Genomic DNA, 25,288 nt, shown 5'->3' on the forward strand with positions numbered 1-25,288 from the left:
TTCATGGGAAGAGAACTTATCTCTTTCTTCTGTCTCCCAGTGAGAAAAATGTGGCTGAAGTTTCTTTTGGCTATTCTTCTCTGGCATGTAACAGCTGCAAAGGAGCCTGAGCCGTAAGAACTACCTTATTACTACTATTAGTATTTGTGAAAAGGCTTTAAAGACAGGGCTAATCAATGTTATTAATTTTTCTCTAAAAATTTAACAATCCAGGGCTCATATTTTATATCTGGGGAGCAAAAGTGGAATGGGGATGGCAAGTGAATCGTTCTCATTTAATATGATCAGACCTTCACCTATTGCAGAACTTCCATGGAAGTTGACATGTGTCCAGAAAAGGCACTAGCAGTAGTGACAGCAGGGTGCTTTGCTAAAACCAGGTGGGCCCAGGGCTCAGATAAAGGGCAAAAAGGCAAGAGCTGGGAGCAACACCAGAGCTGTGGTCAGTACCAGGACTGGGCTGGTTCAGAGTTGCAGAAAGAGTGAGGAGCACTGGCAGTGTGTCCTATTTAACCTAAAGTAATTGGTGGGTATTAAATAATAAGTGTTAAGTGCTCACTTTATCCTGTTTCTCCCTTACCTATGAATGTGATCACTTTGATGTTTGGATTTCACAGGCAGTATGTCCTGATGGTGCCTGCTGTCCTCCAAAATGACTCTCCAGGTCAGGTTTGCCTGCAGTTCCTTAACCTCAACGAGACAGTGTCTGTCAGAGCAATCCTGGAATACAGCTCTGTTAATACCACTATTTTTAATAAAACCGTGACAGAAAGCAGTGGTCTACAATGCTTCAAGTTCAAGGTAAATTAATTTTAATTTATGTTCACATGGAAAAGAAATGTAAACAGGGACAAGAAAATTAAAGAAGGGAGCACAGGAAAGGAACAGACAGGGAAAGAAGGAAGACTTGTTAAAGGAAAAAGGAAGCATAGGAGAGTAACATAGTAACAAACCAGGAGGCATTTTTTGTATGCATAAGTAATAAGATAAAGCCCAAGGAAGGTGATGGAGTTGGTAGAAGTGAGATTGTGTCACGCAGGAGCCCAGGCCACAGATATTGCTGTTCAACAGGTTCTGGAGCAAATTACTTCAAGACTAACAACCTCCTCATGTTTTCCTGTTTCTTCACAGATTCCTCCTGTCCACTCCGCACCACTGGCTTTCATTTCCTTCTCTGCCAAGGGCACCACCATCCGCCTGGAGGAGCGGCGCTCAGTGATGATCTGGAACACAGACAGCATCGTCTTTGTGCAGACAGACAAACCCATCTACAAACCAGGACAGACTGGTGAATGTCCACTTTGTCTATAATGTGGGCCTTAGGAGGCAATTTCTTCAGACAGAATTTCTCTGTCTGGTGTTTTTCAGGCTGAGCTACATTCTAGGTAGTTTCTTCACAGTTTTTGTTAAAACTATTACAGTTCTTTGCTGAGGAGCTTAGGGAATCATCTTCAGGATGTCAGGAGACTGTCATTCCATGATCTCTGTCATTTTCTTTGTCCCTTCCTCCCAGGTGACATAAGCTATCACTGCTGCTGTTTCATTACTGATGACAGGCCAGGATAGTGGGAAGAGGTGATTAGATCAATACCTGGCATAAAATAATTCTTCCCTCTGTGGTGCTGGTCAGCATCAAAATAGACCAAACAGAGTGAAATCTGTTACTTTGAAATGAAATATAAGTTGTTAAAGACAAAATCATGCTATTTACCTTCTGCCTCCGATGTGTTTGGACTTTAGATTCTCATGTTGTATTCCTGCACTTACACTTTCCCCTTATCCATGCTTCTCACATGGCCATCCAGCAGAGCTCCAGTTTTCTAGATCCATTCCTCAATTCATTTCTAGGCTTTAAGGTTTCTAGCACACACTATAGGGAAACAGCAGAAAACTTCTTCCCAGATATTAGTCATATAATGCAGCCATTAGACTAGATTAGTTTTACTTTAATTAGGGTCAGTTCTATCTACATAGATACATAGTATGAAAAAAAGCTTAACAGTTGGAATTTGGTGCCACCAAGGTGTCCAATATGGGCTGTTTATTGGTCAAATAGCTTGGTTTTGAGCTGGGGCAAGCAGCAGACAAAAATCAAATTATAAAAATGTAATGCAGTTCTTATTTGTTCAGTCATTCCTTTCTGTGATGTTTAATGAAAGTACACTTTTCATTGCTAACATTAAAGGAAACTTTTATGAAAGAGTACAAGGACTTGATGCTAGGAAAAAGACCCTTAATCAAAGTCTGTGTAGGGTTGTTCTACCTTCAGATGCATTTTATTATGTGCATCCTGTGCAAGCAGGACTGTTGAAAGACCCTGTGAAACTGGGAGTACTAATGAATGCAAAATGTTATGTTCAGCCAAACAAACTATGGTCAATGCTAACACCCTGTTCCTTGCCTTTCCAGTGAGGTTTCGTGTTGTTGCCCTGGATTTCAATTTTAAACCTGTTCAGGAGAAGGTGAGTGACCATTAATACTCCCCTGTATTTAAAATTGCTGGGAGACAACTTCTCAAATTTTACATAAAGGATTGCTGAGGCTAAAATGAGTTGTTGCAGAGACTAAATGCCAAAGAATTAACCTGATTTCCTAAGCACATGCTGCAATCCACCCTTTCATTAGAGTCACAGGGAAGAAGGCAAGTGTGTAGCAGTTTGAATTCCTGACTCAACACCTTCTGCGATCGCTGGAAAGGAGCTCAAAACCCCCTCCAGTTTGTTGCCACAGATATTATCTTAGCTCTGACCAGAAAGCCCACAGTTCAGTCTCCTGCTCTCACAGTTCAGCAAATGTTGCTTGCAGACATCAGTAAATCATCCACCTGGCACTTTGCCCATTTTAGAAATGGGGGAAATTAAAAAGCAAGTTGCTGCCACAATTATTTATCTCTTCAGAGATGTTCTTTCCACTGCCAGCAAACTCTCTTCATGCTCATAATGCATAATGAAATTAATGTAAGGGTCTTCACCGGCCTCCTCTCCTGCACTTGTAATGCAGGAGACAGCACAGTGATAGCAAAAGAGCTGGTGCTAAAAAGAAGCCCAAATCATGGTTTGTGTGCACCTCTGTAACTCTGCTCACTCGTACTCTCTGAGACTGCACTCAAACCAGTATGGTCAGAAACTGCCCCACCATTCTCATTTCATCTCTCTCCTTTATGCAAGCTTCTTATTGAAGTAAAATTGCTGTTAAACTTATTGAAATAAGGGATGAGGACCTCCGATTAATGGTATTATACTGAATATTGGTTATATACTTTTCACAGTCCTGAGGAAAAATAATTTGTGTTTGATCAGCAACCTAATATATTCTTCCATTCTGTTTTTTCCTCTTTCAGTACCCCTTGATTACAATTCAGGTAAGAAATTTTTGTCCTTGTACTGCATTACTCCAGGCATGTCCTTACATGAGTTTGAATGTGTCCATACACAGACAGATCTTGCTGCTGAGTACACCAGCAGAAATCAACAGAAACTCCACAAAAAGCAAGGATGCTCTTTGAGCTTGACATGGAAAGCACACCTATCATTCCAGCAGTCGAAATCTGTAGTGTTCTTATGTCTGCCTTTGATTCATCTCCCCTTCCCCCAGTTTGCTCAACTTATTTTGGGGGTGTATCTTTTTGTAAGTCTAGTGCTGCTGAAAACTATGAACAAATACAGGTTGTGAATACAACTACTAACTATGTCAGTACTTTCATGGCATTTTCTGTGGATTTCTAAAAGAACTGCAGTTTGTGTCTAGACAGCATACTTACAAGTTTCCATGTTACACTATGAAGTCAGGGAACTTTATTTTCTTTGCAGTGAGAACACACATCTTCTGAGCCCTCCACATGTTTTTCTTCCAGTTGTTGCTGTAAAGAGTCAAGGAAATGGTGTGAATGAGTTTTCTTTAGTCTAGCTAGCATAACATATACTGAGAGGAAAATGCCACCCCAGTGAATGCAAAATAAAGGTTTCCTTCCTTCTTCTGGCAAAAGCTGAAAAAAAAGCTGGGGTTGCTAAAGGCCAAGATTTGTGTGGGATAAACTTGGCTGAAGGGAAAGCACAAAGAAGATTTTCTTTCTCTCCCCTCTTGACACAAATCTAGAGCAACATATACTAAAGAGCAGGAAAGAGCAGCATTGTGCAACTTTCCCTGATGATTGAGACTAATAAGTAGGCTGGCAGAGAATACCTAAATCGGGAACAATAGAGGAGAATCTAACAACATTAATAATAACATGAATAATCAGAGTACAAAGGCACAATTTAACTCAATGCACATGCATTTAGCAGCTTCTCCAGGGAGTTAAAGCAACCTGCTCTATTTTCTTCTTGTTGCTGGTTTTGTGTGCTAGTAGCAAAAGATTTCCAAGGCAAAAAAACTGTGAGTCTGTATTCTTTTTTTCTTCAGGATCCAAGGGGCAACAGGATCTTGCAGTGGCAAAATGTGACGTCAGAGATGAACATTATTCAGCTAGAATTCCCACTCACTCAAGAACCTATCCTGGGGAACTACAAAATTATTGTAGCAAAGAAGTCAGGAGATAAAATAAATCACTCATTCCTTGTGGAGGAATATGGTAAATGACACCTATATTTTTTATTCAGTGTAGGAAACACTATTAGAGATGAGTCCATGTCAAGCAACCTTTTTGACTGCTAAAACTTCAAACAGCTTCCTGGCAAATGCAGCTTCAATTAGTTGTCCTTAAGAACTGGGGAGATTAAAAAAGAAAGAGAAGAGTAAAAAAAAAAGAAAAATTTACAATTTTTCACACACTCAGCCAGCAAAATAATCTGCATAAGAAATCAGCAAGTTGATTGCAAATTTCAGTGAGACAAAATTTTGTCTCACTGAATTTTCACAGCTATGTCCATGAACTTTCTTTGCCAAAGCTCTGCAAGACATCTAGACAAAACAGGATTCACTTTAAAAGTCCTGTATTTTCTTCTAAGTATTGCAGAAATACTTTAGTAAGCCTTTGCAGATCAGGCCAGTTCTTAAACATATTGCCACCCTGGTTCTGAAATCCCATTCCCTCTACACTGACTAACAATAAAATATATATCCTCATTTTTGCTTTCATCTTAGGAGGGTCTGCAAATTTACCATATCCCAGCGTTGGGTTTTTTTTCTTTTTGCTCTTTGTCCTAGTGTTGCCAAAGTTTGATGTCACAGTCACTGCACCAGAAAGCCTTACAATCCTGGATTCGGAGTTCACCGTGAAAGTCTGTGGGTTGTAAGTACCACGTGCAGAGTGGTTAGGAAATATGCTGAAGTGGAAGAACTTCCCAAGGACTAGGGAAAGAGACAGGGCTTAGAGAAAAGCCAAAATAGGGCCCCAGAAGATGTTGGTGAGGGTTGACTTGGTGATTGGAGCTTTCATTTATTTCTGTGCTCATCCCATTTTATTGTATAAGTATTTGGTTCCACATGGTGTTCTACGAGGTGGTTAAACCTTTTGAGAGGTTCCCTGGTGAAGTAGGATGTGTCCACTCCAAACAACACACTTCAGAGGTAGACACTGCTTCATAAAGCAGAGCAACATTGAATTCTAGCTGGGGTGTTACGGTTAGAGCTGTCTAACTTCCAAGCCTGGTCCTTCAGAAGGAACTTGCCTACACCAACACCAAAATCTTGTAATTTGGGATCCAGAGTTGAAATTCTGATTCCCTAGCAGATATGAGGAGTTTTGCTTTGATTTCAGTGAGCCTGGAACTCCAGTTTAAGCTGAAGATTGGAGACAAGTGTCTTAATTTGGTCAGTAGCCTCATCTGTTCATTATGTTTATAAAGGTATTTGGTTTTACATTCAAAGTGTAGCTTTGTTTCATAGGTTTAGGTGTGAAAAAGAACTAATTTTGATTTCTGAGTTGTATTTTCTATTTTGTTAAAGCAGGAGAGTTAGGAAAACCCTGTGAAACTATTCCATGCTCTGGCTTCCCAGCTCACTGCTTGTCCTGGATCTATTCCTGCACACATTAGCTTAAGATTATTTTTCAAGCATTAGCTCATAGACCTCATCAGATCATATTTCCTCTCCCCCTAGGTACACCTATGGCCAGCCTGTTGAAGGGAAAGTCAAGCTCAGTGTGTGCAGGGATTTTGATTCATACGGGAGGTGTAAGAAAAGCCCAGTTTGTCAATCGTTTACCAAAAATGTATGTTACGTAATTATTATTCCTCGTCATGCTTGTCCTCTGTTCTGTGTTCTTGTTTCTCTCCCTTTGCCCATCACACTTTGTTTTCTGTCTGATTCTTCTCTTCACCCTACTCCTCTCTTTGCTTGTATGACTACCTAGGAGCTCAGGGCACCTCATTTCTCTTCTTGGCTTCCTGCAGGCCTGAAGGATTGACATGTTTCTTCTTCATGACTCAGTTTCCCATAAACATGCATAAATCATGTTAAAATTACTGGGAAAATACTTCACTCACTAAAGAAGGATCCTGTGTATTGTCAACACCCTTTGCAAGCTATGATCCTTGACAACAGGATTTGTTTTCTTCCCTGTCCAGCTGGAGACAGAGGGTTGCCTCTCCCAGGTCTTCAGCTCCAGCATCTTTGAGTTACATCGCACTGGTTACATGAGGCACCTTGATGTGAAGGTCACTGTGACAGAAAAAGGAACAGGTAATCCCTTGCAGACAGACAGGAACAGCAAAAGCAGTGTGGTCCAGAAGGAGAGTAGGAGACAGCCTCTGCTTGCTGAGTACAAGGATGTCTCCATGAGGAAGGGAGGCACATTTTTACAAGCACAGTGGCCATCTCCAGGCAAACTCTGATGATGCTCTGTGCAGGACACAGTTCATCTCCTCACGACTCTGGGCATGTCTTCCAGGCCTGCAATTTACAGCTGCTCAGGTTATTTCCATAACTCGGGTGATGAGCGCCATACGGTTTGAGAACATGGATCACCACTACAGAAGAGGAATTCCTTACTTTGGACAGGTAAGCAAGAGCTTGGAGGGCTTGTATTGAAGATGACTGACAGGCCATCACATAACAACAATGATGGCAACATCTAGGAGACTGTTTGGGGTGGGGGTGCTCTCCCCAGTCTTCTTTCACTGAACGCAATGCCCTACTGGTAGTTCTGAATACTGAAGACTATTAGTTTATTCTGATTCTGCCAGAAATACTTCAGATCAGAACAACCCATTAACTAGCATTTCTCTAACTTGCATTTTAAGCTTGCTATAAATCACTGCCTCTCCCTTCAGAACTGACCATCACATGCCAACCAGACATGAATAAAAACAGTGCTGGATGAGGGAATAAAGAGGGAAAGGAATTTAAGACACACAAAAGAAAATAAAGGAAATAACAACAGTTTTTGTCTCAGAAAGGTTTTTCATTTGTTTCATGACAATACCCACATAACTCTGTCAGTGGTTTAAAAGGTAGGGATAAATCTCTCTCCAGTTCAGCTTTTGTCAATGAGGAAAAGATAGAGGAGGACCAGTAGCACTGAAAGGAGACGAAATTGTCTTTCAAGGGTGGGTTTTTCCCCCACTTTAAAGTCTATATACCTTTCTTTTTCGGTTCCCATTCCTACTCTGTTCTTTTTCTTTTAAAAATCAAAATGAATGCACATTTCTATGAACATAGAACTTACTTAAAGGGATCTGTTATTTTGCTGTTTGTTTGTTCGTTTGACACAAACAGCAGAGACAGTGTAGACAGAACCAGAAAAATGTTCAGAATAAATAAGTGGAGAAAAGGTTTTCAGACACTGAAAATAGCAGGAGCAGACTCTCAAGACTCAGGAAGGAAAAAAAGGAAGGGAGAAAAGAAAATAAATTTTTAAACTGGAAATGTATAGTCAGAAGGGACTGATCAGGGAAGAGATGAGACACGGAAGTTCTTGCTCCACAAAAGGACATTATCAATGGTGTGGCAGATGCTGAGGAAGCTCCTGCTCCTAACCTCATAAGATAGCTCAGATAGTTGCCAGAAAGTGAAGAGAGACTTTTCAGTTGTCAAGTATTGTGTTGAAGGAAGATGGAAAAGTAATTCTGCTGTTTGGAGAGCAAACGAGTGCAAAATATCAGTATCTACATACAGAAAGACAATACACTCAACAGGCTTCACATCCCCTTTTACAGATCAAGCTGGTAGACAAAGACAACTCTCCAATTTCCAATGAGGTTATTGAGCTATTTGTCAATAACAAGAATACAGACAACTTCACCACGGATCATAACGGTGTTGCTGAGTTTAGCATTGACACATCCGAAATGTTTGATCCCGAGATCAGTCTGAAAGTGAGTACAAAACAAGGCTGAATAGAGACACGGAGAGAGATGGCTGCTCTCAAACTGAACCCAAAAGAAGATGGGTGAGGTTTTAATTCTGGTAATAAAAATATGCTTTCTTCATCTTTCTTCATGGTCTAGAGCTCTCAAAAACTACCAGGAGTGAAGAAAACATCTGAGTTGTTGCAATGCAATGGCTTGTTGCAAGGCTGCTCTTTCCTTACCAGTTTGGCTTTAGACACAATTCTTATCTATATGCATTACATGAACTAATTATTCTGAGGTCAGAATGTAATGATGACTTCCCTAGTGATATATGTTTGTTTTCCTTTTCTTCCCCACTCCCTCTCCTGTTCAGGCAGTTTATAAAACCAGTGACCACTGCCACTATGAAGGCTGGATAGAGCCTTACTACCCAGAAGCATCTCTCTCCATCCAGCGCTTCTACTCTTGGACTAGCAGTTTTCTGAGGATTGAGCCCTTGTGGAAAAATCTGAAATGTGGGCAGAAGAGGATGATCACTGTACACTACATCTTAAACACAGAAGGATACAAGAGAATCACCACCATGAACTTCTACTATGTGGTGAGTATGAGGTTGTGGGTTGGTTTGCTGAAATGGTTTTACTGGGCAGCTACCTGGTAATCCATCCACAGGAATTACAGCAGTGAGTGCTCTTCATGGTGTTCTCTCTCCACCTTTTCCCTTACTTTTGCTTTTGCTTTGTGACCAGCAACAAGGTCCCTAGCAGCAGCAGTGTGAGCATTCAGCATGCCCTAAGGCTTACATTTAAGCATTTGAGATCATCTCATTGTAGACTGTCCTGTTGATACACATTGAACCTGATTGCTGCTTTCTCCTTCCAAGTTCTGCCAACCCATACATGTCTTGATCTTCTCTGCACAGGGCATGGCAAAAGGCAAGATTGTCCTTACAGGGGAAATTAAAGTTAGCATCCAAGCTGGTAAGTTAAGTTGCCAATCCATATTTTTGCATTCAAACAAACAAGCAAACAAACAATCACATAGATGGTTGAACACAGCAGCTATAAGGAGGGCTGTATCCCTCTCCACCCGTTCATGTGTGCATGGTAGTAGCGCTACCACTAAGATCACTATAAAGTCAGGTTTAGTCCAGCAATTCCTTAATTTGATATTAGTCGAATAGTGTTCTCTAAAGATCTTCCCAAAGGATGGCATAGAGAATGCAGAGTGTCTGCTTTAGGGTCCTAACTGAATATGGGCACATGTTCAAATCTGCAATAAATCTGAGACCACCTGGATTAGACCCAAGCCTGTCACCTCCTGGAAAATTGTTCAGCTTATCACCTAAGTCCATATTGCTCCACTGACTGGTACAGTTACATACTTGTTGAGTTTGACTACTGCTACAGTAAATCTTTGATATTCCTTCCTTATTGTTGCCTTTATTTTATTAACAGGTCAAAATGGCACTTTCACCATTCCACTTGTGATCAGTGAGAAAATGGCTCCAGCCCTTCGGCTGCTGGTGTACACCTTACACCCTGACAAGGAGCTGGTGGCAGACAGTGTTCAATTGCCAGTTGAGAAGTGCTTCAGAAACAAGGTGAGAAGCTCTAAAATATAGCAAACCATACCTGCTATCAGATAAATACAAATTCTTTGTGTATACATCCACAAGAGATTTCCAGTTTTGTTTCTTGTTTCCTTTCACTTCTCTCTGCATTACTCCTTTCATTTTTCTTTTTTTCTCTTTGGCCTTACTTCTTTCCTCTACCACCACCTCCTGGCCTTATTGTCAAAAGATATGCCTTCTTTTAACATTAAAAAGTTTTCAGGAGACCCACGTAAATCCCAAATGATTCTTGCCTCTCTTAAACTTCATTAGTGTTCCATTCAGTTTTTAGACTTTCTATTCTTCAACATAGTGAACATGCTTTAGACTTATCCCAATTCATCATTCAATCTAATTTACACTTTTTTTGTTGCAAAATGCAGTTTGGGTTTACCAGAACTAAATATACACAGAAAATAAAGTCAGGGTAGTCTGGGGTTTAATATTTCTTCCTATTTTTTTCTTTATGGCACATTTTCTTTCATCATTATAAACTCAGATTTCACCAGCAAGATTTTTCTAATCTTCAGCTCCTAGAAGCTAAAATGCATCAAGCTATAGAAGACAAACCAAGTGACATTAAACAAAATGTTTCTAGCTGCCCATTTCTAGTTATCCCTCCTGGTTTTTTCCTCTTATCTAAAACAAATGTGAAATAGATTTTTTTCTGAATAGATGCAAAATCTGTTTTACATATTTGCTAACATGGGCCATGGACCTAGGAAAAATATAATTTGTTCACTGTAGGGATTATTGCATGTAGTCACATCAAAATAAGGCTTGATTTGATTTGATAATGACAGCAAAAGAATCACACTTTGTTTCAAATCACTTGAGGTAGGCTTCATTTAAGCTATCACAGGAATCTAAGCGTGCTTATTGCCTAAGTCCCTGTTATAACAGAGGCTTGGTCAACAGCTACAGTGGAGACCAGACATCCTTCTCCAGGCAGCTCTTCTGCACTTTAACAGAAAATCCCTCCACTCTCCCTCTTGCCCTCCACTCACACATACCATCAGAGCAGCCCCAGCAGCATGGGCTAGCCATGCCAACATCTGTTTCATGAATTTCAGGTCCATTTGGAATTCTCTGAGAAGCAGATGCACCCAGCTTCCAAAGTCAGTTTGGTCATTGAAGCTGCTGCCAACTCCTTCTGTGCTGTGAGGGCGGTGGATCAGAGCGTGCTGCTCCTGAAGCCAGAGACAGAGTTGTCAAAGGAAATGGTAAGCTGCCAAATGCCTTGTCTCCTTCCACTGCTTCTTTCTCCTCCATCACAGTGCCTCTCACCACTTGAGATCATTACACTGAGTTAGAGTTCCACAGCTTCTGGCATGTGCTGTCACAAGCCATCTTTAGTAGGCAATAAACATTTTTTGTTTCCTGTGGATTGTAAGTCCTCTTTCATGTGGGGTTTAGTTTAACCTGTGGCTGGTCTCTGGCAGCACAACCCTCCAGCATATCCACTACTCCCAGTCTTGTGCCATCAGCAAACTTGCTGAGGGTAGACCCTTGCTGCAACATCCAGATCATCAAGGATGATATTGAGCAAGATTAGAGCCAGTACTGGAGCATGCTGTGGTACATCGCTAGTTACTGGCCTCCAACTAGACTTTGTGCCACTGATCACTGCCCTCTAATCCCAGCCACTCAGCCATTTCTCAGTCCAGGAAAGATAGAACGGTTTCAAACAGTCTGGCATCTCAGTTTTGGCAATTTGCAGTATTTGATGGTGTAAGGTTGATGATTACTGACACACAGTTCCTGTTTCCTTACCCCTCACAGGTATACAGCCTGCATCCCTTACGAGACTTGCAAGGCTACGTCTTCCATGGGTTCAATCTAGAAGAAGACTCCCAAGAACCCTGTGTCTCATCTGACCACATCTTTCACAAAGGCTTGTATTATACACCTGTAATGTCTGGATTAGGCCCAGATGTGTATCAATTCCTCAGGGTAAATGTCCTGTACATTACTTAAATATGCTGAAGTGAGTTTCTGCTTATGTAGTGTTAGATTCTGCAAACTACCCTACTTATTAGTAAAACTCATACATGACAAGCTCTCCTCTTAGACCTCTATTCTCAATTGATTCTGGTGCCCACTGTGATTTTCCAGCACACACACAAAGCTCTCCCAAAAGTCTCTGCATACATGTCTCTGGGCACCTCTGTGGTGGAAACAGAGTAATGGGAAAGAGGGAAGAATGGAACAAATCTCAGCTACAGTGTGGTTACAGCTAACGCTAAAATGTGGTTTTTTACAGGATATGGGAATTAAGTTTTTTACCAACTCAAAGGTTCGACAACCAGTTGTGTGCGCTAGTGAGACTGTAAGACGTCAGCCATATGTAGTGAATGCAGGGCATGTGGCTTCTGCACACCACCTCAAATCACCAGGTAATACAGAGCACAGGAAACAGATTTCACCTTTCTCCTTAAAGGACTTGTTATGCACATGGACAGTACTCACCAACTTTGGTTTTGATGTTAAATATTGGCCTGGCATAGAATGAGATAGCTTAAGTTAATGGCCAATACCCAAAAGAGTCTTTCAGGTCTACACTTCTGATTAATTTCCAGTCTCACACTGGGAACTGCAGTGTCACACAAAACTAACACTGTTGACATTGATTCCCTCCTGACCAGAGCTAGTTGGAAAAGACTGTGTGACAGTGTGAGCAGTAATCAGAGCTAAGACCTGAGTTCTAGCCCTAGGTCTCGTGCTCATGAGAGACCAAAACACTTCAAGCAATGTTTTCTTTTTCCTTTGACACCGGGTTATACCTAACCGAGGGATGTATTAGTAACATTTAATAATATTTGTGTGGCATTATACAGAGTCTCAGCTACAAGGAAATGGTAAAACACTTTCGTCCTTCGAAAGTACTGGCCCATGCACATTCAAACCTGTCCCTTCTGGGCATCTCCATTATATGAATCAGGTTTTACTAAGTTCTCATCATCTCTTACCAGCTGAAGCTGGTAGGGAGGAACAAGAGAGGAGACTCATCCTTGCGACTATTCGGGAATTCTTTCCTGAAGCTTGGATTTGGGATATAGTTCCAATTAAGTGAGTACTGCTTCTTTCATATCTTTGCCTTGCTTTAGGAATTACTAAATATGTTCTCTGATGTCCTGCAAGGTAGCAATGCCTTGCCAACTCTTCTTCCTTTCTGGCCCAGAAGACCTAGTTTTTCAATCATCAGCTGCCCATCTGCCCTTCTCTTTCCGGTGACCAAATTACCAAAGATGTCCCTAAAGAACACCTGCTCCCACAATGTGTGTACCATGAGTCATATTCCCTTCCTCAGAAGAAGGACACTTGTATTTAAAATACCAATTTGCAGAACAAGAACTCTGAGATGTCTTTCCAGACTCAAGGATGTGATGGGCAGAAGAACTTCCAAATGGACTTTTCTCAAATTTTAGTGATAAATTCCAGGGATTGTACATGGGATTTCTGCAGATAGAATAAGGGTAGTTTTGGCTTTCAAAACTTGTTGCCTCTACTGAGAAGCAAGTCCTCTGAACTTTACCCTTTCTAAAACTTTCATCCTTCCTCCATTCCCATCAGCTCTACTGGAAAATCCAGCATCTCATACACCATCCCTGACACCATCACCAAATGGAAAGCCAGTGCTTTCTGTGTGGAAGAGCTGGCTGGATTTGGTCTGTCTGTGCCTGCCACCCTGACAGCCTTGCAGCCTTTCTTTGTTGACTTGACCTTGCCATATTCTGTCATACGAGGAGAAGATTTCCTGCTTAGAGCCACTGTCTTCAACTACCTTGACCAGTGCATTAAGGTGTGTACTTCTGCCCACATTCTTAAACCTTACCCCATCTCCAAAGAAGCTGCAGCAAAATGGTTGGTGCAGGTGGTTGGATTTGCTCTTGACTGAGGTGCTGCTCATTCTAGCTGACAACAGATTACCCTGTCCAGATTTGTCCTCTGAAACCAGCACAGAGCAAAGGGAGATCTTGTGAACTGTGACTACGGCAGACCTGTAAAGCAACAGTCTCAGGATCCATAAAGGAAAAAAGTGCTTTGCAGAGTATCATTCACCACCCACAGTTATGCAAGCCATCAGTGGTTTCAATGGGGCCTTTTCCTTAAGGAAAAGTTGTGCCTAAGATGCTTAACATCCTATGTTAACAGTGAGACTGTTGAGAGGAATGTTCAGGTTATATCTGATGGATGATTAATCAAACATCATCATCTGAAGCCTTAAATCTGCTCTACACTTAATTCTAGATGTAAGCAGATAGTGTCTCACCCCCTCAAATAATAAAGCACTGTTTGCAATATGGTACAAAACCTTCACCCCATTACACTATTCTTTCTGTTCTCAGATTAATGTTTCACTGACGGATTCCCTTGATTATCAAGCCAAACTCATCTCCCCAGAGGATGATGGATGTGTATGTGCCAAGCAAAGAAAGACCTATGTCTGGAATATTTTCCCCAAAGAAATTGGTAAGTGCTTTGAATCTACCTGGTTTTCTGTTCCAGGATTGATACTCATTTATAACCTGAAAAGCTTAACCCTTTTCCAACCTGGACAGCTTGGTCTACCACTGCTCTTTCCAGTTGTCTGGATTAAAGAGCTTCTCCACAGCTTCAGTGTGTTTATCATTGCCATTTTTAGAGATCAGTTCTCTTCCCATATGTCTCATCTACAGTGACTGACTATTCATTATGTTGAACTACATCTTATCCATCAGATGAAATTTCTTACTTTGTCAATCATCCTGCATGGTAGAGGTCCATTTTTTCCCTTTTTATCTGCTGCTATTTAAGGTAATGTAGTGTTCAGCATTACTGCAGAGACCAAGGATGATGGAGCTTGTGGGGATAAAACTCCCAGGAACATCAGTATTGACTACAGGGACACCCAGATCAGAACACTGCTGGTTGAGGTACTGCTGACAGCTCTTACTCTTTGTCCTGTACTTCTTTTCATGAGAAAACTAAAACACAGCAGAAGTATCAAAAGAAAGTAAAAGTTTTTCAGGTTCCCTAAAGAAGTCCTGGTATGGCTCCACCTTCATTTGGCTGGGACAAGGTCTGGCTGTTTAATCTAAGACCAAGTCCACTCCCATCTGGTGATCTGTTCAGTGAGGATCAGTGGGTGTTCACAAGTGCATGACTCCCTCGTGCAGAGGAGAAACTGGAAATGAGGGACTCCGTCTGATGTGATCTCCCTTTTGGGAGCAGCCACATCATACATGAACTGAAAACTGTTGCTTCACCTGTTTCATGATGTAGGAGGTTGGGGAAGGGGGTGGCTTTTTTGTCACTGAATTTCTTCTGCATGCTTTTGTCTTGTCTTTACATTGTGTGTCACTTCTTTCCATCTCCATGCAGCCTGAAGGAATCAGAAGGGAAAAGACTCAAAACTCCTTAATTTGTACAGAAGGTAAGGGTCTTACATACCACTGTCTTGAGAACTGAAAGGAAGTGGGAGTCTGCACTCTTTCCTGCAGTGTTTGTTGATGGTTTCCCTTCCCTTTTCCCCCAGAGTTGTCCATATGACAGCTAGTATGAGTGCAATAGTTCAGTTCCCTGCTACCAAATTCCTGTGTGGTCAGTGCATATCACTGAGGCAGCACCTGTGCCTTGGTCAGATGTGCTCAGATGCTTCAGGAAGGCTGCTATGAAGTTCTCAAAGAGAGACAACCTTTCCATGAAAATTATGTCCTGTGTTTCATTCACTCGTGTTGACTGCTGTCCTCTATTCCATGGATACCTGTAGCTTACAGCTTTCTACCTCTGGTGGGAATGGGAGAGGGAATGTAATGTTCCTTTGCACACTATCTCAGTGCTGATTGTGTCACTGAAGGAATCCCCAAGGGTCACAGATACTACAACCTGTGTGCACCATGCCCTGTTTTGCTGTTTCCTATTGAGCAATGACTGTGACTACACCACTTGATCTGTTCCTCACAATTTTGATTTTGCTGTGTCCCCTGCTCTCTTTGCATTCTTGCTGAATGCTGTGAGTTTCACTTTATTGCTGTCTCCTGTGTGCAATTTTGTACTGCAATTTGTACCAGGAGCATTTCAGTGTTATAATTAGTATTCCTATAAAAATGACAAATATTTTTCTCCACAGGTGATGTAGTTATTCAAGATATAGCTCTAGAGCTACCTACAAATGTTTTGGAAGGATCAGCCAGAGCCTCCTTTTCTGTTGTTGGTAAATATATAAATAAAAAAAAACATTAAAAAAAGAAAATATAGACTATGTAACATGAAAGTTCTTTCAGGATTCAAAATGTGAGTTTCCACTCCTAGTGTGGGAAACTTTTGAGAAAAGAGACTGATTCTCATCTTGTCCAGCAATGCTCTGCAACAGCAAGATGAAGTTTAAATATCAGTTGCACCACTCTTCACTACTCTGTTTAAATTTAGTGCATTTGAAAGTCTTTCTCTGAAGCAGCAGCACAGTTCTGATTTATGACCTCAGCCAGATTCATGCTAGTACGGCATTCTTCTATGCACCCACCTACAAATCAGAGATGCCAGTAGTCTATTCAGTCTTTTCAGGACATGGATTTGGTTACATGACTCACTAGCCATAAAATCCTTGCTTTCTAACGTTGGTGACGTTTAGAAGCTCATTCCAGAAATCCCTTGCTGGGTCTGTGCTACCTTTCCTAGAAATAAAAATTAGGAGGCGGTCTGTGATACCTCTGCATTATCAAATTCCCTTTGCAGCATTAGCTGTTAATCTTGCAATAAATGTTTTCAATAAAGAGCTGTGGCTATTCCCTTCCATCTTCTGGAAACAGAAGTTTCCTGTAAGTTTCTTTAATTTCCAACAAGAAGTATCTGCTTGAAGTGGCACCAAAATAAGGAGTGTTTCTGGTAAGGGCAATTTAGACTATGTAAGGAGAGGCAGGGAAGGGATTATTTATTGGCTGCAAAACAGAACAGAACTCAGCACAGAGAACTTCAAGTTTCTTCAGAAGGCTCCCAACCCCTGCGAGGCTTTTATGACTGTGCCTGTGGAATGGAAATTACTGGTAATTTCAGTGGCCATGATTTGTGCTAATCCCCCCCTCCCACCTCCTCCTCCCCAGGTGACATCATGGGCACTGCCATGCAGAACCTGCACCAGCTCCTCCAGATGCCCTTTGGCTGTGGGGAGCAGAACATGGCCCTGTTTGCACCCAACATCTACGTCCTGGACTATCTGAACAAGACAGGACAGCTGAGCTGGGAGGTCAAATCCAAGGCCACTGGATACTTAGTGAGCGGTGAGATCCTTGTGATTCCCTTACAGTGTGTGCTGGAATTACTGTCGAGGGCCAGTGAGCGGGAGCAGCAGCATGGCTACCCTGACAGATGGCATCACTGTGGTAGCACAACCCAGAGACCCAAGGATTTGCCCTGAAAAATACATTTTTTACTTTCCTCTATCTTCTTATCTTATGCCTTTTTGCTGGCATTCAGCTGCCATGTTTCCTTTGAGGTTTTTGAGAGAAGTCTCCTCTCTTTCCACACAGGCACAGCATGTGTCCTGATCCTGTATGTTTAGTTGGAACACAGAGCTGATAGAGTTCTGCTAATTCTCTCAGTGTTTCTGCAAGACAAGGTGTTCCATTAATAGAACCCTTCAGAGCTCTTCTCCTGTTTGGTAGATATACATTTCCTTTCCATTCTTTCCCACTGTGGTTTCAGACAAATATGTTAGCAAACAAAATAGGGTTTTGCTTTTACCTCCAAGAACACTTCCTTTTCCATGTTCTTGCAGGCTACCAGAAGCAGCTGTCATACAAACATCCTGATGGGTCCTACAGCATCTTTGGCACCAGAGACAAAGAAGGGAACACCTGGTGAGTGACTGGGGGCAGAAATGGCTCAGAGATGAATTTGCATTCAATAATTATGGTGCAGGTAAGAGGCAGCTTTACTGGCTGGATCAGATGTACAGAGCTGTCTAGGACTGTAGTACTGAAAAGCACTAAAGGAGAGGTCTCTCCATCCCCTGCCAGGCTAGGTGCATGAAAAGAAGTTGATCCCTAAAGACCCATCTGACTTTATGATTCATACTCCTGCTGTCTCCTATGAAACCCATTGCACTGTGGTGCTTTATAGCCAGGATCAGCCACAGGGTGTGCTGGACATCCTTCCCGTGTCCCATCTAGCTACTGCTCCTCTAACTGCTCTCTCTCTGAGGGGCAGACACAGAGAAAGCAAGCCACGACACACTGGCTGTGACACTTCATGCTCTTCAACAGCACAAATGGGAGGGCTGATTTCTTCTGCTTCTTCCAGCGCTCATCTCACAGCTTCATCTTTCCCTTGCAGGCTCACTGCCTTTGTGTACAGATCATTTGCACAAGCTGGTCACTTAATCTATATTGATGACCGTGTCCAGTCTCAAACCCTGATGTGGCTGTCAAGCAAACAGAAGCTAGATGGCTGTTTCCGGAGTATTGGGACACTCTTCAACAATGCCTTGAAGGTAGCAGAGAATTTACTACTTGGTCAAATTTATACTTTTTCACTAAGGATATATTCTCCTGTTACTGCCAAAAACGATATTTCACTCCAAGTGCTTGTCTTCTTCCAAGGGCTAATTCCCCACATCTTATAATTATTATTTTCAGCTCAGTCAGCTTTTGTACACTTACTTTACATGTTATGTGCACATGAGATAGGGTTACAGGACTGTAAGCTTGAAGGAGTGATGTTTTTTGATTTAATAGCAAAAGGCTTCTCTAGATTTGTGAGCTATTCAAGAGCTATGTGAATGTTCTCCTTCCCTTTGGGCTGCCTCCAGAACTCTCCATACTCCTTCAGCTGGGACATGACAATTCGTATTTAAAGGCTCTCAGCTGTGGCATTTACTGATTATTCTTCTCTCCGTGTTGTTTTCAGGGAGGAGTAGATGATGAGCTGTCCCTTTCTGCCTACACCACCATTGCCATGCTGGAAGCTGGGCACGCCAGTATGGTAAGTTGCTCTGATATTCAGATGGAGCTGGTCCCTAGTTGTTGCCTTGGGTCCAGCATCTGCTAAATTGTCCAGCTAGTAAAGAGAGACAAAGAGAGGGGGAGAGCTCCCAGAGTAGGTGACCATGCTCTGCATCTGCACTGGTTGCTGTCATAGAGAAAATCCCCATTTCTATACCTCTTAAATCACCAGTCTTCGAGCAGAAGCTGTACAAACCTCACTGGAATTAGATCTTCTATTTGTGAGACACAAAACATCCAATGACACCCTTCAGTTTCCAATAAAAAGACTTGACAGGTAGAAACCCACACACTATGGCTTAGCCTCAAAGACAGCCCTGTCAAGAAAGTAAGTTGTTGCAGGTAAATCTATAAAATCTACAAATGGAACTAAAAGGTATGTTGGAAAAACAAATGCCCATCAGAGCAAAAGCTGATCTGTCCTTTTCAAAAAGTTGGCAGTACAAAGGTGACTACAGAGGAGATGCTAGTCCTCAATACAGGAGTTAGCTTCCACTTTTTCATATCCTTTCTGACGACACAGAGTGGAACTGTACATTTTTTGTGGGTGTAAACCTAGTACAGCATTGCAGAATTAAAGTTACACCGAAGTCAGTGAGAATAGAAACCACTAAGTTAGATTTGTTTAAGACAACAATCTCTTGGCTATAGAAATGCAGAGCAAATAATTATCATGGAGACAAGCAGAAGGAATTATCTGTGAAACATATAGACTAACCTCGTCAAGAACACCATTGAAAGCTATTTGATTTATTTGATGTTTTCCGTGAAATCCCTCCTTGAAGAATTCTGTATTCTCTCTCCTGAAGTCATTATACAAGCTGAAGTCCCACTCTCATTGCTGTGATAGTGACAGGATAAGGAACATGTTTAAAGAAAATAAATTTTTGAGCAGGTGAAGACTACTGTCCTGAATTAGACCCATATGCTTTTTTGTTTTTAAGTACCCTGTAATCCGAAATGCCTTTTTTTGTCTGGAGACTGCATCTGAGAAGGGTATCAGTGAAGTTTACACTCAGGCACTCATGGCCTATGCTTTCTGCTTAGCTGGCAAGGCAGAAAAATGTGAATCATTCCTTGAAGAGTTACAGAAATCAGCAAAGGAAGTTGGTGAGTTTCAGTCATTTGGGGAATTTGGGAAGTGGGAAGATGGAGCAGGTCTTACAGATGGTCTAACTTTGACACTACTGAGGGTGTGGGCACATGAACCAAACCGCACGAATAATCTGTGGAGTTAACCTGCAGTGCATTCATTGATTTGCAGGGAGCCCTTCTGAGGAAGAGGCCTGGATGCAGTGAGACTCCAAGGCAGTACAGAGCAGTGAATAATAGATATTGGTTCCTCTCTTTATTTATTCAGATGGCTCACTGCACTGGGAGCAGGAGGAGAGGTCTCCATCAGACGAATCTCCCTCCTTCCTTGACCATGCCCCTTCAGCTGAAGTTGAGATCACCAGTTACGTGTTGTTGGCATTGCTCCACAAACCCAACCGGAATAAAGAGGATCTCACAAAGGCCTCAGGGATTGTGCAGTGGATCATCAAGCAGCAGAATCCCTATGGAGGTTTCTCCTCTACCCAGGTGCCAAAACTACTTTCCACTCCACAGCTAGTCCTAGGAATTGGGGCACTCTTTCAGGGGTCCAACAGGCCTCTGGCTACCTAGTCCTGTTTCTCTTTTCTACTTGTTGTCTCTGAGAGAAGCCAAACCTTTATATTAGGAGACCAAAATACTTCTTTCCCCTTTTTCTTAACTATAGAAAGGTTAAAAACACTGAAGAGTAATTTGACTAGCAATAAATACAGATATTTGTGTTGGGGGTGAGCCTAGAAAACACCAAGTTCCATCTGTTAAATGACCCATGAGTTCTGTGTAGCTCCTCAGAAAACACAGGCTTCATCACTATGAAAAACTCTAGAAGTGCACTCTGCTGCTCATATTTTATTTTCTGAGACCCTTGTATTAGGAGTCAGATTCTTCTACCCTAAATCATACATGAGAGAATGAAATGGCTCCTTTGTATGGGAACACTGGAGTTATACACAAATTCAGGACGGAACAAGTGTGACTGGTATTGTAACAGTGACTTTGATCCCCTCTGCACTGGTCACGCTGTGTAGCCAATTGTCTTTCATTATTTTCTTTTTCTTCAGGACACAGTCATTGCCCTTCAAGCACTCGCTGCTTATGGTGAGGCCACCTACAACTCTGCTTCACAAAACAGAGTCAAGATCACTTCCAAAAAGCCTTTTGAGAAGGTATTTACTGTCAACAATGAGAAGAGGCTCCTGCTGCAGCAGACTCCCCTTCCAGAGGTCCCCGGGAAATACAGCCTGACAATGAATGGCAGTGGATGTGTATTTATGCAAGTAAATGTCTGCCTTCTTCTTCATTGTGTCACACATTTTGCATACAAGATAGCCATTGTTTTGATGATTTTCTAGCTGACTTTTATTTATTTTTCCTAATTGTTTGATTTCCCTAAACCATTTAAACACTCTTTTCCCCATCCCACATTCTGACTCCTGGGAGTTCTGGCATGCAAAAAGAGTCCTTTCTGATCAACATCTGGTTTCTTTCTGGGAGGTAACTCTGGGTACAAGCACCTTGATTTTTAAAGAGTATACATCTTATGTGTTCATCTTTGATGTAAGCAAGGATCTTCCACTTAAAACTAAGTGCAACATTGCCAGAAAAATTCACTAAGTCTGACATTTGCTTTTTTGGAATGCAAAGAAAATCTTTGGCATTCTTGAATAAAAAGGTATTTCCTCTTCCAGGCAGCACTGAGATACAATATTCACCTTCCAGAGGGATCCTTTGGATTTCTGCTTTCAGTAGAGACATCAAATGCTTCCTGCCCACAGGACAGACCAGCAAAATTTGATATTGTCCTCATAAGCAGGTAATGTGCCATCAGCAAACCAGCTGTGCAGATGACAGGACACACAGAGAGCATTGCTGTGTGTTTTCACTTCAGCTTATGAAGTCAAGAACCACAAGCTGATCGACATGCTGATGATATCAGCCTGTAAGACACAGTATCCCAGAAGACCGCTGACAGGGTACTCTGTTGTTTCAGCTACACGGGGAAACGCAGCAGCTCCAACATGCTCATTATTGATGTCAAGATGCTCTCTGGCTTTGTTCCTGTTAAGTCTTCCCTGGATAAGGTAAACTTAGAGGAGGGAGGCTAAAATTACTCCCCACAGGGACAGAGGAGAAAAACAGAGGCATGGTTAAGAACCATTCAGCCACAGACTGTGAAGGGTTTGCATGGCTGCACTGCTCATTACTGGGTGGAGGGAATGCCCTCCAGGGAACTTCAAACACACAGACCCTCCTATATTTGAAACTAGGAAGGGTTTCAGCTCAAGCCTGAGCAGCTGGGAGCTGCAACTGGGAGCTGGCACTGCCTGGGTGGAGAAAGGGTGGGAAACCTCTCAGACTAGCTCTGAAACATAGATCACACCAGAGTCAGGCAGAATTCCCCAAGTGAATTGCAGTGACTTGTGCATTTGGAAAGAGCTCATACCCCCAACTAAGTCAAGTGGTAGGTTTTTGTCCATTCTTTCAATCTATTCAGCAATGTTTGGACTCGAAAAGTCAGCTACCAGCCCTTGAAACTTGACTAGGAGAAGAATGAATACTGCAGACATGCAGCAATAGGGTCTGAAGCAGCATTTGTTTTGTAATATTTTACAAATATATTTATCTTGATTTTCTTGTTTTGAAGCTCATTGACAGTCATACAGTGATGCAAGTAGAAAACAAGAAAAATCACATCCTCTTTTATCTGCAAAATGTAAGTTCTGGTTACTGTCTATTTGATTTTCACAAAGGGTGGAAACAGTATGTAATAGGTATGAATCTATATGAATATATGAATATGAATATACCCTATATGGTGCATATATCATGTTTTCTTCCTCAACAGTTTTCTACTGTAATCACTAAGCTGCTTACTTTTCAAACTGCATGTAACATCCCAACCTTCCAAACAGCTTCAAACTGATACCTGTCCTACCAGCAACCAAAAAACCCAAAAAATTAATAAAAAAAAGCACGTTTAAATCAATCAAAATTCTTTCTCCTTTCAGTCAAAAGCAGATAAATGCCTGAAAAGAGGTTCCCTTGTGTGTATGTCTCTTTGGTAGGCTTCTTATAAACCTCAATCTTGCCAACAGGACAGGAAACACTGCTTTCATTCTCCTCTGGAAAGATTTTCTTTGCTTCTCTTACACTAGATCATTGCAAAATTTTACCTGTAATCTAATCCCTGAATTCCTGAATTTATTCAGTAAACAGTTTGCTCAGGGCACTAACAGAAGCCAATATCCCAGTGCTGTAAATTGACTCCCAGTTTCTTGGTGGCACAGAATGTCCATGTCTGAAATGGGATTGACTGGAAAACCAGCCTTTATCATCCTGACCATTGGGAGACCCTGGAAAATTAAACTCAGTGCCTCTGGACAATTTCCCCACATCTGGCAACTGGATATGCAATAATTACAGAATTGGGTGATACAAGCAGGACAGAAAATCTATTAACTTTTCAGTTCAGTTTCAATTTGGACTCTCCAAACACGTTCAGATAATGGCTGTCCCATATCTGTAGGTGTGGTATTTGGAATATGCAGCCTGTCAGTTACCACCTTTGTCTGCTCTAGATGGTGCTGTACAAATAACAAGACCTGTCATCTCTGACCTTCCATTCCAGATCTCACAGAAGAAAAGGAAAGAAATCACTTTCTCAGTTGAGCAGGACTTTGTAGTGAGCCACCCCAAGCCAGCTGCTGTGCAGATCTATGACTACTATGAAACAGGTATGTCTTTGGTTTGAACCAGTGTGAAGTGTGGGAGAGGGACAGGGACAGCAGAACAGCGTGCCTGAACCAGCCCTGCTGCCACCAGCACTCCTCTGAACTCCATCAGTACCTGAATCTAGGGCCAGGGGAGAGACTCATTTCACTTTATTGACCTTGGTCTCATGCCCAAGGTGACCAACAGGCATGACTAGAAAATTATGAAAATACATGCACCAGAGTAAAGGACATTTCAAGGATCTCTGGTTTAAGCATGCATAGGTTATATCCACCTCCAGGGAAAGGCAAAAGAGGTGTTCTCCAGGGTAACAAGAATATTTCTATTCTTCTCCAGAAGAGTATGCTGTTGCTCAATACTCATCACCTTGCAAAGAGGTTGCTGCAGAAATGGACTAAGGATACAAAAAGGTAAGTGAAAGTCAGAAAATAAGCAGATAAGAAAGTGAAGTATAAAACAGCAAGAGCAGAGTGAGCTGAACTAGTCTCAAAGAAACAAAGTCTTCATGAGGCTTCTCAGAGAGCAGGCAGAGACAGTGGCCAGATCCTGTCCCTTGACACCAGTGGAATTCAAGTGGGGACCACATCACTGTTCATGGGGAGAACTCAGCTTCTAGAATAAAAGTCTAAGTGCAGAATAATGGAAAGACTGCAAAATACCTTCAAAGTTTCCTCAAAAGCACAGATATGTAGCAAAGAACCATTTACCTTTGGCTATCCTTGAAAGACTTCCCTCTGGAGCCTATGCTTCCCAGGCCTAAGCAAGGTTTTCCACATGGAATAACAGAAACTTTTTCTGGGACAGTAAATACATTATCTGAGGAGAAAAAAAGTGACATGAAACATGGAGGTGGTGAAATAACTGGTCAGAGATATGATGCTGCCTGGTTGTAGAGGAGGTCAGGTCTGCATCCTGCTCAGCACAGAAATTCTGCTGCTGTTATCAGATGAGCAGTTTCTGAGGAGTCCAGGCACGGCTTGCTGCAAGACCTTGGTCCAGCTTTTTGCTGCTTCACACAGAAAGAACTGACTGCCCTGTATTTTTTTTTTTTTTAATACCCTTATTTTGTAACCTGCAGCTATTTGTTTGCTCTCATTGAGGTTATTTTCTTTTGGATTTTTGCCTGCAGGAGCACCATATATGTTGAACAAGTGGTCAAGCACCCTATTTTCTTCTGTCATGAAGTCCTGGAAAGGGCCATTGCACCCTGGGAATGACAGTGGGACTCTGTGATGTTGATCGAACTAGTGTCTGATTCTCTGTTTCCTTTCACACCACATCTGTCCAGTTCTGTAGTATAATCACGTATAACTTTCCACCAATAAACCTCCCTTTTACTTTGGGCATTGGCTTTATTTCAGTGTCACAGAAGAGGCATTTTGATGATAGTCCATGTGTCGTGACTGCTGCCTGGGGGAGGATGAGGAGAGGAACACACTTGTCCTGCCTGCAGCACTTTCCCTCAGCTACAGCTGATAACCACTGGCCACTGCTGCAATACACATCGTGTTCAGTCCCCCCACATCCAGAGATGGCACCCACTGCTCATGGCTGCTGGACAACCCCTCACCTTTCCCCAGCCCTGTGGGGGCACTGCCTTTGCCCCTGTAGCATAAGAATAGGGGTTTAGGTGTGGAAGG

At 42.0% G+C, this 25,288-nt stretch overlaps 1 protein-coding gene and 1 long non-coding RNA gene across 2 annotated transcripts in view; one reads left to right on the forward strand and one right to left on the reverse strand.

The window, feature by feature from the left end:
• LOC102099843 (ovostatin-like) lies at positions 1-24,868 on the forward strand. Its single transcript, XM_014259731.2, has 36 exons — positions 1-113; positions 618-801; positions 1,132-1,288; positions 2,410-2,462; positions 3,341-3,361; positions 4,402-4,570; positions 5,146-5,230; positions 6,040-6,151; positions 6,507-6,621; positions 6,830-6,939; positions 8,097-8,255; positions 8,605-8,832; positions 9,154-9,211; positions 9,689-9,834; positions 10,917-11,066; positions 11,626-11,796; positions 12,107-12,239; positions 12,816-12,912; positions 13,417-13,645; positions 14,193-14,316; positions 14,641-14,759; positions 15,208-15,259; positions 15,956-16,039; positions 16,926-17,102; positions 17,600-17,681; positions 18,157-18,313; positions 18,730-18,804; positions 19,769-19,934; positions 20,185-20,405; positions 20,978-21,193; positions 21,605-21,729; positions 21,907-21,997; positions 22,561-22,629; positions 23,545-23,650; positions 23,985-24,058; positions 24,778-24,868. Exons 1-35 carry the CDS (start codon positions 4-6, stop codon positions 24,044-24,046), a joined length of 4,413 nt encoding a protein of 1,470 aa, XP_014115206.2. The 5' UTR covers positions 1-3; the 3' UTR covers positions 24,047-24,058; positions 24,778-24,868.
• The window catches only part of LOC148184903 (uncharacterized), a 32,931-nt gene continuing 8,731 nt past the window's right edge, over positions 1,089-25,288 (reverse strand). Inside the window, exons 2-3 of the long non-coding RNA XR_015771881.1 lie at positions 3,761-3,859; positions 1,089-1,223 (exon numbers count right to left, since the gene is read on the reverse strand). This is a non-coding gene — a long non-coding RNA (uncharacterized LOC148184903). The remainder of the gene's footprint in view (positions 1,224-3,760; positions 3,860-25,288) is intronic.

Source organism: Pseudopodoces humilis, chromosome 2 (genome assembly GCF_049639895.1).
Source record: "Pseudopodoces humilis isolate 2021_Gansu_Grassland_sample_001 chromosome 2, ASM4963989v1, whole genome shotgun sequence".
Taxonomy (NCBI): Eukaryota; Metazoa; Chordata; class Aves; order Passeriformes; family Paridae; genus Pseudopodoces; species Pseudopodoces humilis.